Raw genomic sequence first — 16,433 nt, 5'->3', positions numbered from 1 at the left:
TTGAAAAGCAGTAAATAATGCAGTTTGATCTTTTTTTAAAAATCCATTTCTTGAGTTTTATTATTCAAAACCATTTAATTTTATTGATTTGTTTGGCCCCCAATTTTTTTCTTCCACCTCCTCCCTTATGTTTTATCTAGATATTTTTAATCAACCTATTCAGATGTGACATGACATATCTCTGGAACAGGTGGAAATTAAACCTGGGCCTTCTGAACCACAGACAGGGACATGATCACTGCAGCATGGCCCACTGTTCCACTTCTGCTAAAGCTGAAGATAAAACCCTTGTGTGTCTTAACACAATAGTCAGATTGAAACTATTTCAAAGTAGTATATTATTGCTGTTCCTAGTTAGAAAATTGTGTTTGGGAGATGGAAGGGAAGTGCAAGGTGCATATGATGTACATTGCAGAAATAAATTAAGTTTCTTTATTAAACTGTTTTCATTAGTTGTAATATACATTAAAAGGTATTTCATAAGCATTGTTACTATGCATCAGACCAGTGCACCTTGTGACCTTGAAACAGTCTGTTCCTGTGCTTTTGTCTGATAATTGTTTGTCTTTGAGTTGTTTTGAGTCTATCAAGTCAATGGCACATTTTTGCTTAGCACCTACTTTTCTTGAAATATTACACAGATTAGATGTGCAATCTCTCCTTTTGCATGACGGAAGCTAGTGCTTCCAAATAAACCTGTTGGACTATAAACTAGTGTTGCAATTTTTAACTTTGTTTTGATCTTTGTATTCATCACCTTCAAGCAATTAGTCAATCATTTGTTCAAGGTTTTGTTTCAAGTTGATATTATGAGGCAGTTTGCACTATTTTATTTTAAGTACAAATATACAAACTTAAGATTCATTGTTCTAACAAATGGTATCCTCTGTTGCTAATCTTGGCTGCAATATTCTTTTGGGCCCAAGTCCTCCTTGTTTCAGCATAAAATCAGTGAGAAATGGGCTGCATCACTTCAATAAAGGTTTGAACTGAACTGCACGCAAGTGCTCAATATCTACATCTAGCAGCTGATTATCCATTTTTATGCAAGTACAATATTTGTAAAAAGAGGCAACTGTTGATACAATTGAGATGAAATTGAATTTCAAATATTACATTTGAGTTTTGAAATTATTTTGGAGACAATCAAAAGAATCATTCAACTTAGTTTCCTGGGAGGAAGTTGTTCAAGGACATCAACTATGGTAACATTATTTATTGCAAGCTGGTGAAGATTTAGTTGTACACTATTGTGTAATTAATTCCAAGCAGTGTGTATGGAATGTAGTTGACATGGTCACCCAAAACCATGGATCTCCAGACACAGATGGAAACCTGATTTTGAAATGCAAGGTGAGTTAGTGGAATAAACCTTTGAAATCCTTCTTGACTTTTAACCAATTGAAACCATTCCAGGAGATCATATTGCTCCTGATTGTTACTCTGTAGTGCCTTCTGTTTTTATAAAAGGTGATCTCTGCTCCTGACAGAAACAGACCTAGCTCTTATTTTGAAGGGATTCAAAGATATGTTCGCCAGCCTATTCTAATGGTATACTATTCTGAGAATGGGGCTAACTCTTGACGTTTTTAGCAAAAGGCCTTCATCAGCGTGCCACTAAATCTGTGCTTGTTCCCCACTCTATGTTGAATCCTACTTTTTTTTTTTGACTGATAATTAATGTCTTGGCCTTAATATCACAAACATTGCAAGGAGAGCAAAACCGCACAGTATTGAGATCTAACTCCGGTTTTAATTTGGTGAAACATGCCATTTTACTAGTTTCTGTTATCCAGTCTGCAGATGATTTTCTCTTCAATCTGAATAGTCCAATACTGTTGTTAATTAACCTTTTTAATAGCATGCTCTTCAGATCTTTTGTAGTGCTTGTCAAGTGCGAAGTGCAGTGCATAGTGAGCTAACAAAACAATTGAAAGGCTATGCAGTAGTTACCAATGCTTTTGTGTTTCAAACCAAGTGATTGCAAATACATGTGCTTTTAATATTTCTACAGAAATCTATCTACATATTTATTATGGGAAATATGTTTTGAGCCAAGAAACACTGCTTTTACCTGTGGTGGAGAAATAGATCAGATTAATTATAGAAACATATATATCTATGTTATAACATCCACGACCTGGCCCACCCAACCATTCAGAGTTTTTGTTTATTATCTATGTTAACAAATTTTTCACCAACCCATTCAATGGAAATAAAGCAAAGCTAGAACAATGGAAATGTGCTGCCAATTTACTGTCATATTCTACACAATCGTACAATTTGGTCCCATTGGAATTCCCACACTCCTTTGTTTCTGGAATTTTAAGTTGTTTAGGATGTTTGAATGAATGGCCCTATTTTAGTTTGTAGCATGCTTAACCAGATGAATTTTGTGTTCTAGATCCAATTCTGGGTGGATATCAGCAACAGCTGAAACCATATAATTCAGCATTTCTGACACTAACTCCGAAATTGGAGCCAAGTAGAGAATCCTTTACGTATAATGGAGTGCCACTCACAGGCTCATGGCGCATTGGGACAGATTAAAGGATACTTTGAACATGCCCCTAATGAGTAGCAGGCTGATCAGTGAAATACTTGATTCTGAATTGTTCTTTACTTGGGTGCACAGAAACATCCCCTGGTGTTTCTGCCATTTTGTTTCCTCTTAATTATTTTAGTTTTTGAGCTTGCATCACCCTTGGGAGCAAATGCTAACTCTTCATAAGGTCACAAGTGTCAATCTTAAGCTCCAGATGAAGGCAAACTTTTTTTTTATTAATATGCCAGGATAATGAAGCCAATTTTATCATCTACTTTTTAAATTATTTAAGTCATTCTTTCAGATTACTTGAGTGGTTTTCACAATATTATTTCACAGATGCATATGATTTATTTCATGGTTGATTATCTGAAGATGCCAATCATGGCTATCTTTTTGGCTCACTGACAGAAGTCTGCAATTCTTGTAACTTATTTTCTATTCTTTGAACTTTCTAATGGTTGATATTAGGTGGTTAGGTGGGGAGCTTTCAAATCTTAACCTTCTAATATCAACAGCCAAACTCTTCCAGAAAGCCCAGTGCTGAACTCTTAACCACTCATGGTCAGAATGATCATCTCACCATGAGCTCCCAGTTATCATTCAACAGATGTCGTCTGTTGGAGCGTAAGGTCTCTCCCAGACTTGCTGGAAACAGTTCCTAGGTGCAGACCACATTCGTGGCCAGCACCTGGTGTCCATTATCTGTTAAGCATACTGTTCTCCCCTGGTGTACAAGCAGCTATAAATGTTTTTTGATTCAACTTACAATTAACTTCAGAACTAACCTCAGTAACAAACTACAGCTTATCTGTTATGGGTTTTTAAAACATGCTGCTGACAACAGTCAAGAGGATGTTTTCAACTCTTCACAGTTCATAGCTCCGAACCAAAATTGATTTAAAGAATGAAATAAAAATAATGAAAAAATCAACAAGGGTTCCAACAAAACCTTATTATCAAACTGGCATGTATTTTCCAAACAAGGTATTTCTCCTTTACAGTCCTTCCTTTATCCTGGCTAATTTTTAATATTGTACAATTATACAATCACTACATATCTAATTCAGTGTGGAAGAAATTCCACTTCCAAGCAGTTGATATGAAGCAACTGAAAGGTTTCAGTTGAGATTCCAAAGCACATGTACTTGGTATCTGAAAAGTATGGCAATCAATGATGAGCAAAACCATTAGAATGCCCAATACCATAGATTACATTTTCTTTCACATGCCTGATTTACACCTTGTAGATGGATAGGTTTTGGGAAGTCAACTGAGGTGCTCACTACAGGACTTGTCACATCTGACCAACATTTGTAGCCACAGTATTTATATGGCTAGTCCAGTTTAGTTTCTGGTCAGTGGTAACCCCTTGAGGTGTTACAATAATACACTAATAGAATGATTTGGAGGTGTACAAAGTTAAAAATCACACAACACCAGGTTAAAGTCCAACAGGTTTAATTGAAGCACTAACTTTGATTGTGAAGGAGCAGCACTCTGAAAGCTAGTGCTTCCAATTAAACCTGTTGGACTATGATATGGTGTTGTGATTTTTTTTTTAAAACTTTGAACACTAATGGAAGTGCCTTTAGATGTCACCAGGCAATGGTTTGATTCTTTCCTATTGGAGATGGTCATTGCTTAATATTTGATGTAGTTACTTGCCACCTGTTAGCTGAGACCTGGATATCCTCCAGGTCTTGCTGCATTTCGACATTGACTGCCTCAGTATCTGAGGAATTGAGTGGTGCCGAACGTTGTGCAATCCTCAGCAACCATCCCCACTCATCACCTGAAGATGGGAGAAGGTTTGTTGGGGCTCCTGAAGATTCAGATTTAACAGATTCACATCTGCACCAGAAGTGTCTCACAACATACCTGAATGGATTGATTCAAAATATTTGTCCCAATAAACTCCTGCAGAGGTGTCCTGGTGCTGAGATGACTGACTACTGGCAATCATAGTCATCTTTTGTGCTGAGTCCCAACAGTGGAAAGTTGCTGATATAATGTAGGACATTGAGTCAGCTGCACCATTTAATGAGATCCTGGCTGATCCGATCATTCTCAATTCCACTTTCTTGCCTTTTCCTTACATCTTTTGATTTCTTCACAAATTTAATTGTCTCGGCCTTGAATATACTTGATGAGACAGCCTCCACAGAACTTCATGGTAAAGAATTCCAGGTTCATGCTTCTCTCGGAAGAAATCTCTCGTGAGTCTTAAACAGGTGACCCCCTTACTCTAGATTATGCTCTCTAGTCGTAGTATCTTCTAGAAGGGGAAACCAACATCTCCACTTCTACTCTGTCAATCACCCTAAGAGTCTTGTATGTTTCAATGAGGTGTTTTCTTATTCTTGTAAATTCCAGTAAGTATAGGCCCAACTTAGTCGACCTCTCCTCATAAGAAAATCTATCCATACCTGAGATTAAATATGAACTGCCTCCAATACCAGTATGTATTTCCTTGGATTAGAGGCCCAAAACTGTACATAGAATTCCATGTGTGGTAAAACTAGGGCCTTGCATAGTTTTTAGCATGACTTCCCTAATTTTGTACTTTGTTCCCTTCAAAATAAAAACCAGTCTTATAAAAAAATCATGCTTGGCAGCAATTTTTCAGTGCTACATTGGCTATTTTTGTATCGCTACCATCTTGTAGGTCAATTAGAAAGCATTGATTTTTGGTTTGTGTTTTGGAGGTAAGCCCTTATGAAAAAATAAACTCAATGAATATAGTGGAGGAGAGGGAGAATGTAAAAACAAAAAAATACATTATGCAGATTTCCAGACTCCAGCAAATAATGTTTGTTTAATTTTCTGACTTTATTCTGAAGCACCATTATGCAAGATAAGAATGGTGTGTAGTCTGTCACTTTGAGATTATACATTAATTCAGTCACCCAGTCTCTGGACTGATCTGTGTTTCAATATTTGTGGATTAAGATCCAAAGGTTCAGAAATAGCATGTTTCTGCTTTTGGCTATTTTGAGTTTCCCTAATGTTTCAGTGGATGAAAACACCATACGCTACATAATAGAAGCATTTTAACAGGGAATGTTCTAACTGTTATTCTTGGGCCATGTTAATACATTTCATCTCAAACAACAATTAGAAGCATTGAGCATTGATCTATGATGCTTAACAGCCAAGAGACTTTGCAGAGAAAGGTTGCTTAACCAATGCACCACCTGTTCTAAGCAGTTAGCGATGTAAAGACCAGTACACACAAATCACGTCAAAGATTTATTGTACACCAGACCTAGTGTCATCAAATGCTTATACAATAACTGTATTTTGAAGACTGGTTATGCACATAATTTGATCTATTGTTTCTGTGTGCTTCAATTAATTGATTACAAAAAGTAAAGTAATAGCAACTGAAACTTTACATTTGTATATAACAAACGACAATTGCATTAGGTACTAATGTTTTGGTCAGGTTCATTGTACTGATGCACTTTGAATTTTAGAAGTTCATCATCTTGCCATTTGGTAGGAGTTCCTGTTGCCTACCGACCAGTCCTAAGAGATTAAGTCCTCTCCATTATGTTGAAATCAGCTAGTAACAAAGTGGCTTATGGGGTGTTTGGTGGAGGAGAGAAACGAGCAAAGCTATGTTCATTAAATTGACTCCCAAGATGTTTCACCCAGTTTTAAAAATGGAAGAATCGATCATACTTGGTCAATTTCATTGTTTGCCTCGTCCATGCAATACTCCAGGGTTGCAGTTGCTGATTAGCTGGTCAGTCTTAGCCATGAGTTTAATGGTCACTCAACACCAGGTTTTACTCTCCATTCATGAACAATGATTTGGAGGAGCCAGTGTTGGACTGAGGTGGGCAAAGTTAAAAATCACAACAGGTTTATTTGGAAGCAGTAGCTTTCGAAGTGCTGTTGCTTCAGGTGGTAGTGCTTTCAAATAAACCTGTTTGAGTACAACCTGGTGTTGTGATTTTTAACTTTGCCCACCCCAGTCCAATGGAGAGTAAAATAGAATTAATCTTTCAAGGTTGATGTTGCTGCTCTTCAAAACTGAGGATTACTTTTTACAATGTTTCTGTCTCTACAGATGTTGCTAGACCTCCTGAGTTTCTCCAGCACTGGTTTTACTTTAGATTTCCAGCATCCATAGTATTTTGTTTCTTTATTCATTAATAAACCTTTAAATGTCAATGATAGATTTTTTTTCCCACTAGATTCAAGTGATTCTGATGGAAGGCAGTTTCAAGTCCTAGCTAAACAAAGAGGCACTGGAGTGCTAAGTTAACAGATATGGAATGCTGTACTGTCTAACATAAAGCTATTGCAGAATGTCAATTTATAATTTGTTTCTAAGTAGATTTTGAATGGTCTGCTTTGTGCTGTTGCTGACCAACCTGCTACAAGGAACATGTCCTTTGTTTCTGCTTTTCAGATATTCACTGTCTCCGAGAGGAGTTGCTTCATAAAGTGGGGTTACTTCAACGTTGAATACTGTGTTTACAATCCCAGACCTTTCTTTTAATCATAAGTAGATTATATATGCAAAAGTACAGGCTTTGACTAGGTAATTTACCCCCCCCCCCATCTTAAGCTTTTCTCTTGCATTTTGCTGAAGGTGGAACATTTTGGTATCAGTCACTTCAAGTGTTTGAGCGTTTCCACAGTCGTTGAAGGCCTTGTTAGCAGTGGGACTGTCAGAGTTCACCATGACAATGTAGGCCAACGGCCTGCTTGTTGGCCTGGGGGGTAAATGTGAGAAACTTCCAGAATAGTCAGCAAAGCATGATGTCAGTACTACTGTCACTTTGCCTTCTGGTAAAGCCATTTTTCTTCTCTAGAGCATTAAGATCTATTTTTCTGAATATTCCTAATTTTCTTTCACTGGTATAGTAAGCCATACCACCAGTACTTCACAGGAGGCTGACTGATGATGTTACCTAGTATGGTGACAAAGCATCTGAAATTGAACCTTCCAGCTCAGTGAGCAAACGTTTACATCCTCTTGTTTATATATTTTTCTTTTTTATTTCTAAACCCTGACACTACCACCAAACAGCTGCAGTGCTTATTTTTCCCAGCACACATGTCATGTGTGCAGGTTGGAAGACACAATGCAAAAACCACGAGTGAGGAAAATTTGATTCATATTCCATTACCAGGAAGAAAAGAAACACCCGAGTTGCCAGTGACAAACAGTGCCCTACTCGGGGCAATGCTAAATTGATCAAAAAAGTGAAATTACTTCTGTAGTTCAGTATTTGGTCCATTTGTGTTGTTTTCCTGTAGATGCTAGTTTGAAATTCCCCCGTTGGGTGTTCATTCTACTGCGATATCTCTGGGATGATTGACTGTTTCTGTAGTATAATTATCCCAGATATGTCGCAGTAGAGCGAACAGCGAATGGGGAACTTCAAACCAGCATCTACAGGAAAGCAACACATGGACAAATACTGAACTATGGAAACAATCATCCCAACACCCACAAACAGAGCTGCATTAGAACATTATTTCAATGAGCCACCATATACTACAGCACAGAAGAACTACAAAGAGCAGAAGAATTCCTATGCAGGAGTACCTGTGCAACGTATTCTAAATGGACGGGCACCCAATGAACACAGTCTGCCGATTTCTCAGCAACAAATCCAAACAAGCAGACAAAATGCATCCAGGAACCCTAGCCATTCTCACCTACATCAAAAACACCTTGGAAATTACTGCCAAACTACTCAGACCTCTTGGTATCATGGTAGCCCACAAACCCACCAACACACTAAAACAGCAGCTAATGAAATTGAAAAACCTTGTACAGACAATGAGCAAAACTAATGCCATTTACAAAATACCTTGCAAGAACTATAACACACACTACATTGCATAAACAGGCAGAAAGCTACCCCCCAATATACATGAACATCAACAGCCACAAAAAGATATGACCCACTCTCACTAGTATCTTTACATACAGATGAGGAAGGACACCACTTCGACTAGGACAATGCATCCATCCTAGGACAAGCCAAATAGAGACCCGTGCGAGAATTCCTAGAAGCATGGTATGCCAACTGGAACTCTATCAACAAGCACATTGACTTGGATCCCATTTACCACCCCTGAGGAAAAGAACAGGAAATGACATCAGCAACTGCAGTAAACTTACACACACAAACAAAAAGCGGGCCATACCACCAGTGCTTCACTGGTGGCTTACTGATGATGTTACCTAGTATGGCGACAAAACATCTGAAAATGAACTTTCCAACTCATCGAGCAAACTTACATCCAGAACCTGAGCTACAAATCTTCTTAACTCGCTAATGTAAGCAAGGGATTTAGAATCAACTTAGTTCAGGGGACTTATCCTGAGCTGGCTGACCAGTGTACTGTGCACAATTTAAATAAAGGGTGACTGGACATCAGCCTCTGTGCAGTTATTTTGCCATCACAACTGCTGACATCCTAGCTCTGCTTTATGCAAATATGGTGTTGTGGTTGCATTTTGCAGAAATGGTGCTGTTTCTCCTCTGCTCTTGATCAATAACCACAGTATAATCTTCTAGCAAGCAAAAATGAGTAAGGTTACAGACTTTTCTCGTGCAGTAAAAATTGCTGTTAAGGTCACAGATTTGACATGAGCAAGAGCCCTTCAGCACACCTTGTTTAAAGCCTTGCTTAAACTCAATGTGAGCTACAGTGAACTCCTCCTCCATTCTGAAGTAGTTAAGTTGATGGAAAGTCCCGCATATACTTAGATATGCCTTAAATCACCAATTTTCTTAAATCAAGAAATAAAATATGTATTGAGTTGTCAACATGTGGTTGTTCGTTTTCTGGTTCTGAACAAGCTGTGAAAGTGGAAAAGGGCAGAGACGAAGGCTTTTTTTTAAAAAAAAGGTTTCATGTTGAAGATCTCAGCATACTTGAGCAAGATGGAGGAATTCAATGTGCAATTTCAGGATTTAGATGGAATATCACTAGAGTATTAGTGGATGTTACAATGGCACCCCATTCACAACTTAGGCTACCTTATGACCATCTGATTTTTTTTTCCCCTAGTCTACTTTTCCTATCAACTGAAAATTCCCATGACTTATTGCTGTCTTTTTCTAAGGAGTCCAAAAATTATCTTCCTTGATACTCCATTCTGCTATGTAGTTATATTTTAGGGCCTATACAGTACTTCTGCAAGTGATTTCATTTTATAATAACTTTTAATCTCTATCCAAACCACTTCTTTATTCGGATTTCCTGAACTTGAATCCTGTTCATTTTATGGTCAATTTCTACTTTCAGGACGTAGAGAGTAGAAATTCAGTGATGATGCCATTGCACATCAAAGAGAAGCTGTTAGATTCTCTTCTTGGAGATATTCATTGCCTGCCACTTAACTAGCAATTAGCATTTGTGCTACCTAATAGTTCAACCCTGGAGGTTGCCCAGGTATTGCTGCACATGAGCACAAGCACTACTTTAATATTTGGGAAGTTGTGAATGATACAGAACAGCCTGATGGAGGGAAGGTGATTTGAGGCAGTTAAAGTTAGTTGGACCTGGGACACTACATTGAGAAGCTTCTGCAGTGATACCCTGGGACTGAAATTATTGGCTTCCAACAAGCATGAGCATGATCTTTTGTGCAAGATATGATTACAATGAGCAGTGTATTTCACTCTGGTTACATTGATTCCAATTTTTCAAGGATCCTTGATGACATACTCAGTCAACCGCTATCTTGATCTCCAAGACAGTCATTCTCCCCTCCTCTGGAGTTCAATCCTTGTTCATGCTTGGGTCAAAGTTGTAACCAGGTCAGGAGTCAAATGGTCTTGTAGCATCCAAACGACACAGCAGTGAGTATGTTTCTTGGAACATGTGTGCAGGAGTAGGCCATTCAGCCCCTTAAGCCTGCTCTGCCGTTCTAGATCAGTGCTGATCATCTATGTCCAAACAACATTTCCCCACAAGTAAAGAATAGGAATAAATGTCATTAGCAATTGGCTGTCTGCCACAAGTGAGGTAGCTCAAGGATCAGGGCTTTGTCCTCCAACGTTTCACAATCCATACCGATGTTTGGATGTGGGACCAGTTGTAATTTTTCCAAGTTTGTAAAAGATACAAAACCTGATGGGAATGAATGAGAGGATACAGAGAGGGGATTTAGAGCAGCTGAATGAGTGAACAAGAGCCCAGTAAATGGAATGTAAATGTGGATAACCGAGATCATCCATTTTTGAGGAGCAACAAAAGTGAAAAGCATTTTTTTAAATGATGAGACTGGAAGTTGTATTTGTCCAAAGAGACCTTTGTATCCTTGTTAATACGTCACTGCAAGCTTATATACATATGCAGCAAACAATTCAAAAGACAGCACCACATTTAGAAATGGCTTTTGGTTTTGAAGTTCAAATCATCGTAAATTTTGAGAAACATTGATCCCACCAGTGATCCTTCTGGAATTTCCCATCTGTCACTCAGAATGACTACCTCTTTTACTCTCACTGTTTTCTATCTAAATGAAGTTAGCTACCAATCCAATTGGCTACTTGCCCAACTACAGGTTGTCTGACATTTTATGAAGGTCTTTTGAAGGTTCAAGTAGATTCTACAAAATGCATTTTCATTGCCACTGTTACCTTGTTTAAAAACAAAATTGACTAAGTTGGTCAAGAAAGATCTTTTTCCTTTTGATATCCTTGCCAAATGCTCTTTATATTTCATACTGCACGCATGTCAGTTACTTCCATTTGTTGTTCACTTTTTGATAACCACAACCACAGCCACAGTAATTTGTGAAGTATGTTTGCCAAGCTAGGAAGTTGATTTGTGGATGTTGTGTTACCTCTCTGGGTGACGTCTTCAGTGATTTGGAGCCTCCTGGGAAGTGCTGCTGTACTGTCTCTTCTGTAATTTATTTGGTTCCATTCCTGCTGCTTCCGGTTGCCAGTTCCAGTTGTTCAGCGTAGTGGCCGGTATATTGAGTCTAGGTCAATGTGCTCATTGATGGAGTCTGTGGATGAGTACCATGCTTCTAGAAATTCTCTGGCTGTCCTCTGCTTGCTTGACGAGCGATCGTTGTGTTGTCCCTGTCGAATTTGTGGTCCTTGTCCTCTGAATGCATGACTACTAGGGACAGCTGGTCGTGGCATTTAGTAGCCATTTGGTGTTCATGGATGCAAATTTCTAGTTGTCTGCCAGTTTGTTCCTTCATCGTGTTTTGTGAAGTCTTTGTGCGGTATCTTGTAAATTACATTAGTCTTGTACATGATGAGTATAATATCTTTAGTCCTGGTGAGAATTGTCTGTGTGTGGCTGTCAGTTTATGGGCTGCCATGAATCCCAGTGGTCGCAGAGGTCTGGCTGTTAGTTCTGAGATGTCATTTCTGTAAGGTAGTGTGGCTAGTGTGTTGGATCATGGCATGTCCTAGTCTTTGTTTGTTTGGCATCTATGGATGAAGTTATTGGGATATCCATTCTTGATGAAGGCTCTGTAGAGGTGCTCTTCTCTTTGCAGGTCGAGAGGGCTACAAATCACTGCAGCACTTTTGAACAGGGCCCTAACACAGCTGCTTTTGTGTATGTTTAGGTGGTTGCTGTTGTAGTTCAGGACTTGGTCAGTGTGTGTGGCTTTTCTGTGCATTTTGTTTTTTGTGGTGCATTCACTGTTCTGTGTTCTTTCTACCACCATATCTGGGAATGGGAGTTGATTGTTGGTTTTCTCCTCTCTTGTAAATTTGATCTCTGTAAGCATGGTATTGGTGTGTTCTCAATCTCTGTTAACTTAATTACACAAGTGTTGTCTGCATATCTGATGCAGAGTTTGGGTCAGATTTGTGGGAGGGCTGTTTGAAACCAGTCTTTGCTTCACTGCTTCTGCTATTGTCATCCCATTTCTCTATCAGAGTATCAGTCAAAATAAACACCCAGAGACCCAGTATAGCTTTACCTCCATCATCTTTGTTTCGGGCCCTGGAGGAAACGATTGCCTCTCAATTCTTGGTCTTCTCTTGAACAGCAGATTCTTAAGGAATTATATAGTTACTTGCAGGGAGCAGCATCTGAATAAGGCAGCATCAATGTTTGGGTGACTGTTGCAATCAGCAAGCATCAAGCATTGCAGTAATGTTTAAACCATTTGGCGTTATACAGTGGATGTTCTTATCCTTGTTAACTGGTATTACATAATGGATGCTTTTCACCTCAGTAACCCACTATCCTTTCCTCCAGCACCTCATTGATAACTGCAGTTTCTTATCTGGTCAAAATCATGCCAGCTTAGCCTTTGTCAAGCAACCCTAAATTTAACACTCTCCCCACCTGGTCATACCTTGTATACTTTTCTCATTTATGAGCCTGGAGATGGTTGAGCCCATAGGTTTCCCATTGATCTGTTCATATATTTGGTTGTTGAATGTGAAGTGTGTCATCAAGCACAAGTCTAATAGTTTGAGTATGCGGACTGTTAACCAGGAATGACCTATCAAGAATGAAACCAGAAGGAAACAATACCCCAAGATTTTACTGATTTCCAAAGGTACATAAATGAGACATACCACTTAGACCTATGGTGGCACTTCTAGGAACTTCATCGCACAAACTGACAAAAGAACTCCAACAGCAACTGAAACATCTTATCAGCAGATCCCAACACTCTATGCAATCATCACAGGAATTCCTAGTCAATGTCAAGAACATAAACATAGACAAAGACAAAGCAATGGGCTCATTTGATGTAACGGCGCTGTTCACTTCAAATGACAAAACTCAAGCCAGAGGGACAGTAGCCAACCTCCTGGACAGGCAGAACAGACAACAAGAGGGGAGAACCTATCAACAAGGACTTCATGCTCAAACTACTAAACCTGTACTTGATGACACACTTCACATTCAACAACCAAATTTATGAACAGATCAATGGGGCACCTAATGGACTACCAAGCAAATTCCAGAAGACACCATAGTGCAGCTCTTCACAGGAGGCTCCAAAGCACTGAAGATATCACCTAGACGGGACAAAATCTCTGCAAATCAACTTCCCAGCTCAGAGAATCTACCCATAACTATGACAACTGGCACCCGAACTACAAATCTTCACGCAAACCTCAAACTTCACGATTTTGCATTTTCAATATTGTTTCTTGTCAGCATGGTGTGTCTGTTTATGTTCTAGCTTTTTGTTTTGTCACTTACTGATTTTCAAGACTTTTACTGGCAGCCAGCAATATGGGCATGTACTTTCTGGTAATGATGACTTGCATATAAATCCATCTGAATACTTGTGGTGATGAATGTTAAATTGTTTTTACTTATGGGGAAAGTTATGCTGTAACATCTTGAATGTCTGCCTGCTGGTATTTTAATTTGAGCACATTGTCTTCATTAGTGGTAAATAACAATGTTCATCTTTTCTAATAAGTGCATTGAAAATCCGAATCACTACTTGTAAAACACAAAAGATGGACATGATGGCAAAACCGTTGAATATTTAACCTAAAACTTATGAAATCAAAATCTAGTTAAAAATCGCAATACTGTGGAAGCATGTTATTTATTTAAAGGTTATTGTAAATGTGTAACCAATATGTATAAAGGTATATGTTTTACTGTTTTGTGTATTATGTATTGGCTGCAATAGTGTAAAATTAATGAAGGGGCATTGTGTGGTGTTGGTAGCTTCAATCTGCACCTGCCCATAAAATGTGTTGATCAGATGGAGTAAAATCCACCTCTGTACAGTTTTGCAGATGAATGCAGGGAGATAGTTTGTCTCAATTTGATAGATGTTTATAGATTTTGAGGATGTTTCTCTGGGCAAGTAGCAAAAATTCAAATGTAGTTTGAAATTCTTTCCCCAACTTCTTACATTTCAATTTCTAATGCAATAATGCAGAATATAGCTTGTAAGATACACAGTAAAAACAAAAATCTGTGCATCATATTACAGACAATCCATTATAATTAATTAATTCAACGTAATGCATTTTACCATAATCTACAGCTTTGGAGGTTTCAAAGTTACAACTGACATGCATGTTAAGCAGTACAGGATGCAGTTGTAAACAGTCAGTACAGATAGAATGCACTGGAAAAATTAGGTCAATTTTTTCTAAATTTGTTTCTTTTTTAATATTAGCAGTTTCTAAAACCATGTTACTGTAACACATTTCCAGTTGGTTAAAATTCACTGTGGTTTGAAAATGCTATTTGAATTAAACCTACATTTGTTGAGAAACGACCATTTGTGTTTTCTCATCACTTCTTGTTTTCTCTCCTCTGTTAGTGTAAAATGGCTGACCAAAGGCAGCGCTCATTGTCCACCTCAGGGGAAACATTATATGTTGTTTTGGGACTTGACAAAAATGCTACGCCAGAAGACATTAAGAAATCATACAGGTAAAGCATTCAAATAATGTGGAATGTCACAAATAATGTGATATCTACACCTCATCTTCAGTATTTATTTACCATGTTGCCTTTCAGACCTATGACACCTGAAAGTGTGGCCTGTGAAACAAATATTGTCAGGTTATTGCACCACAAATGGTGAAAAATAAATCTGGTAGAATGAGTGTTAATCAGAAATGTGATAACGTCAAGTACACTGTAGCTAATTTTCATTAAGATTATTAAGAAATGAGTAAATTCAAACTGAGAAAGCAAGGTGCTTTTTGCTTGTCTTTCTTTAAGATAATCAATCCCAAATTGATAAGTAGCTAAACCAGACAGTTCAATATGTGAATAATCATTATCGTGTAGTTTCTTTTTAGTGGGCTAAAAAAGGTTCTTGGAACAAAGTTCAAAATGAAATGCTGCAGTTCGCACAATTTGAAGACACTCTTATGCAAAGGTTGTTTTTTCTTTCAAAGCCTGAGACTTCGATTTTTGAAGTATTTGTCTGGAATTGAATCTTTGGAGACTGCCTTCCTTTCTTTCACTCCCAGTAATTATCAACATGGTTTCGAAGAAGATGAGCCCATCTCATTTTCATTATTGCTGCTTCAAAAATTCTGATTAAATATACCTCCCTAGTTTGTATCAAACTGACCCAACCTTGACATTTGTATTCTTTTTAAATTATTAGTTGACTGTGATGCTCCCCTCAGCAACGTGTTCTTTCCTTGTTTGTATAGGTAGCCAGTCATTCTTGTGTTCCTCTCACCCTAAGGGAGAGAGTGCAAATAAGGAAAGATGACTTCTATTTTAATTTAATTCAACTTCCAATTTCTGTACCTGAAGATTGAAACAATGATGCAAAAGGAGTTTGATTATGAGAATGAGCAGATTTTATGTTGAAAGAACAGTATCATGACTAGTCAACTATATTGTAGGATGATAGGTCGTTTTAGTTATAGTTATTGAAGTTTAGATGATGTAATGTCGTATCACAGAATAATTAAATCATGGTAAAATAGTGTTATCCTACAACAATGTAGCATTCTTTAGAGTTAGTTTTGCAGTTTAGAAAGAGACCTTCAACCCAATCAAGTCTTGTTGGATTATCAAGCACCTATCTATCCTAGTCATGTTTTCCAACACTTGGCCTGTTTCCATGTATACAGTGGTAGTTCAAGTGATCCATCTAAGTACTACAAGTGTATTGCACAAAAGGAAAATGAACCAAATCTGCATAAAAGCACTTTGGAAAAATCTAGTCCTGACCAGCGAATAGCAAAAGTAACCATTTTTCCAACAATATCCTTTTATAACCACGAAATCTGATTTTGAAATATTGCTCCTATCTCCATTTCAGAATTTTTTACTCTTCTAATGAGGTCAGAAGTCTTTCTTATCAGTGACATTCTCCATATTCACACTGTGATTCTCTGTCTCCCTCCAATGGTTACAAATGTTGATTTTTCTCAGTTAATTCTAAAAACATTAAGTACTGCTAAAGCAACTT

General features: G+C 38.0%; 1 protein-coding gene across 1 annotated transcript in view; it reads left to right on the top strand.

The window, feature by feature from the left end:
- Positions 1 to 16,433, top strand: part of LOC140463045 (dnaJ homolog subfamily C member 5) — a 66,512-nt gene that overhangs the window by 27,435 nt on the left and 22,644 nt on the right. Inside the window, exon 2 of the mRNA XM_072556671.1 lies at positions 14,814 to 14,926. Coding sequence (XP_072412772.1) covers positions 14,820 to 14,926 — 107 coding nt within the window. The 5' untranslated portion in view covers positions 14,814 to 14,819. The remainder of the gene's footprint in view (positions 1 to 14,813; positions 14,927 to 16,433) is intronic.

The sequence above is a fragment of the Chiloscyllium punctatum genome, chromosome 37, assembly GCF_047496795.1.
Source record: "Chiloscyllium punctatum isolate Juve2018m chromosome 37, sChiPun1.3, whole genome shotgun sequence".
NCBI classification, from domain to species: domain Eukaryota; kingdom Metazoa; phylum Chordata; class Chondrichthyes; order Orectolobiformes; family Hemiscylliidae; genus Chiloscyllium; species Chiloscyllium punctatum.
This window is presented reverse-complemented; position numbering and strand designations above follow the sequence as displayed.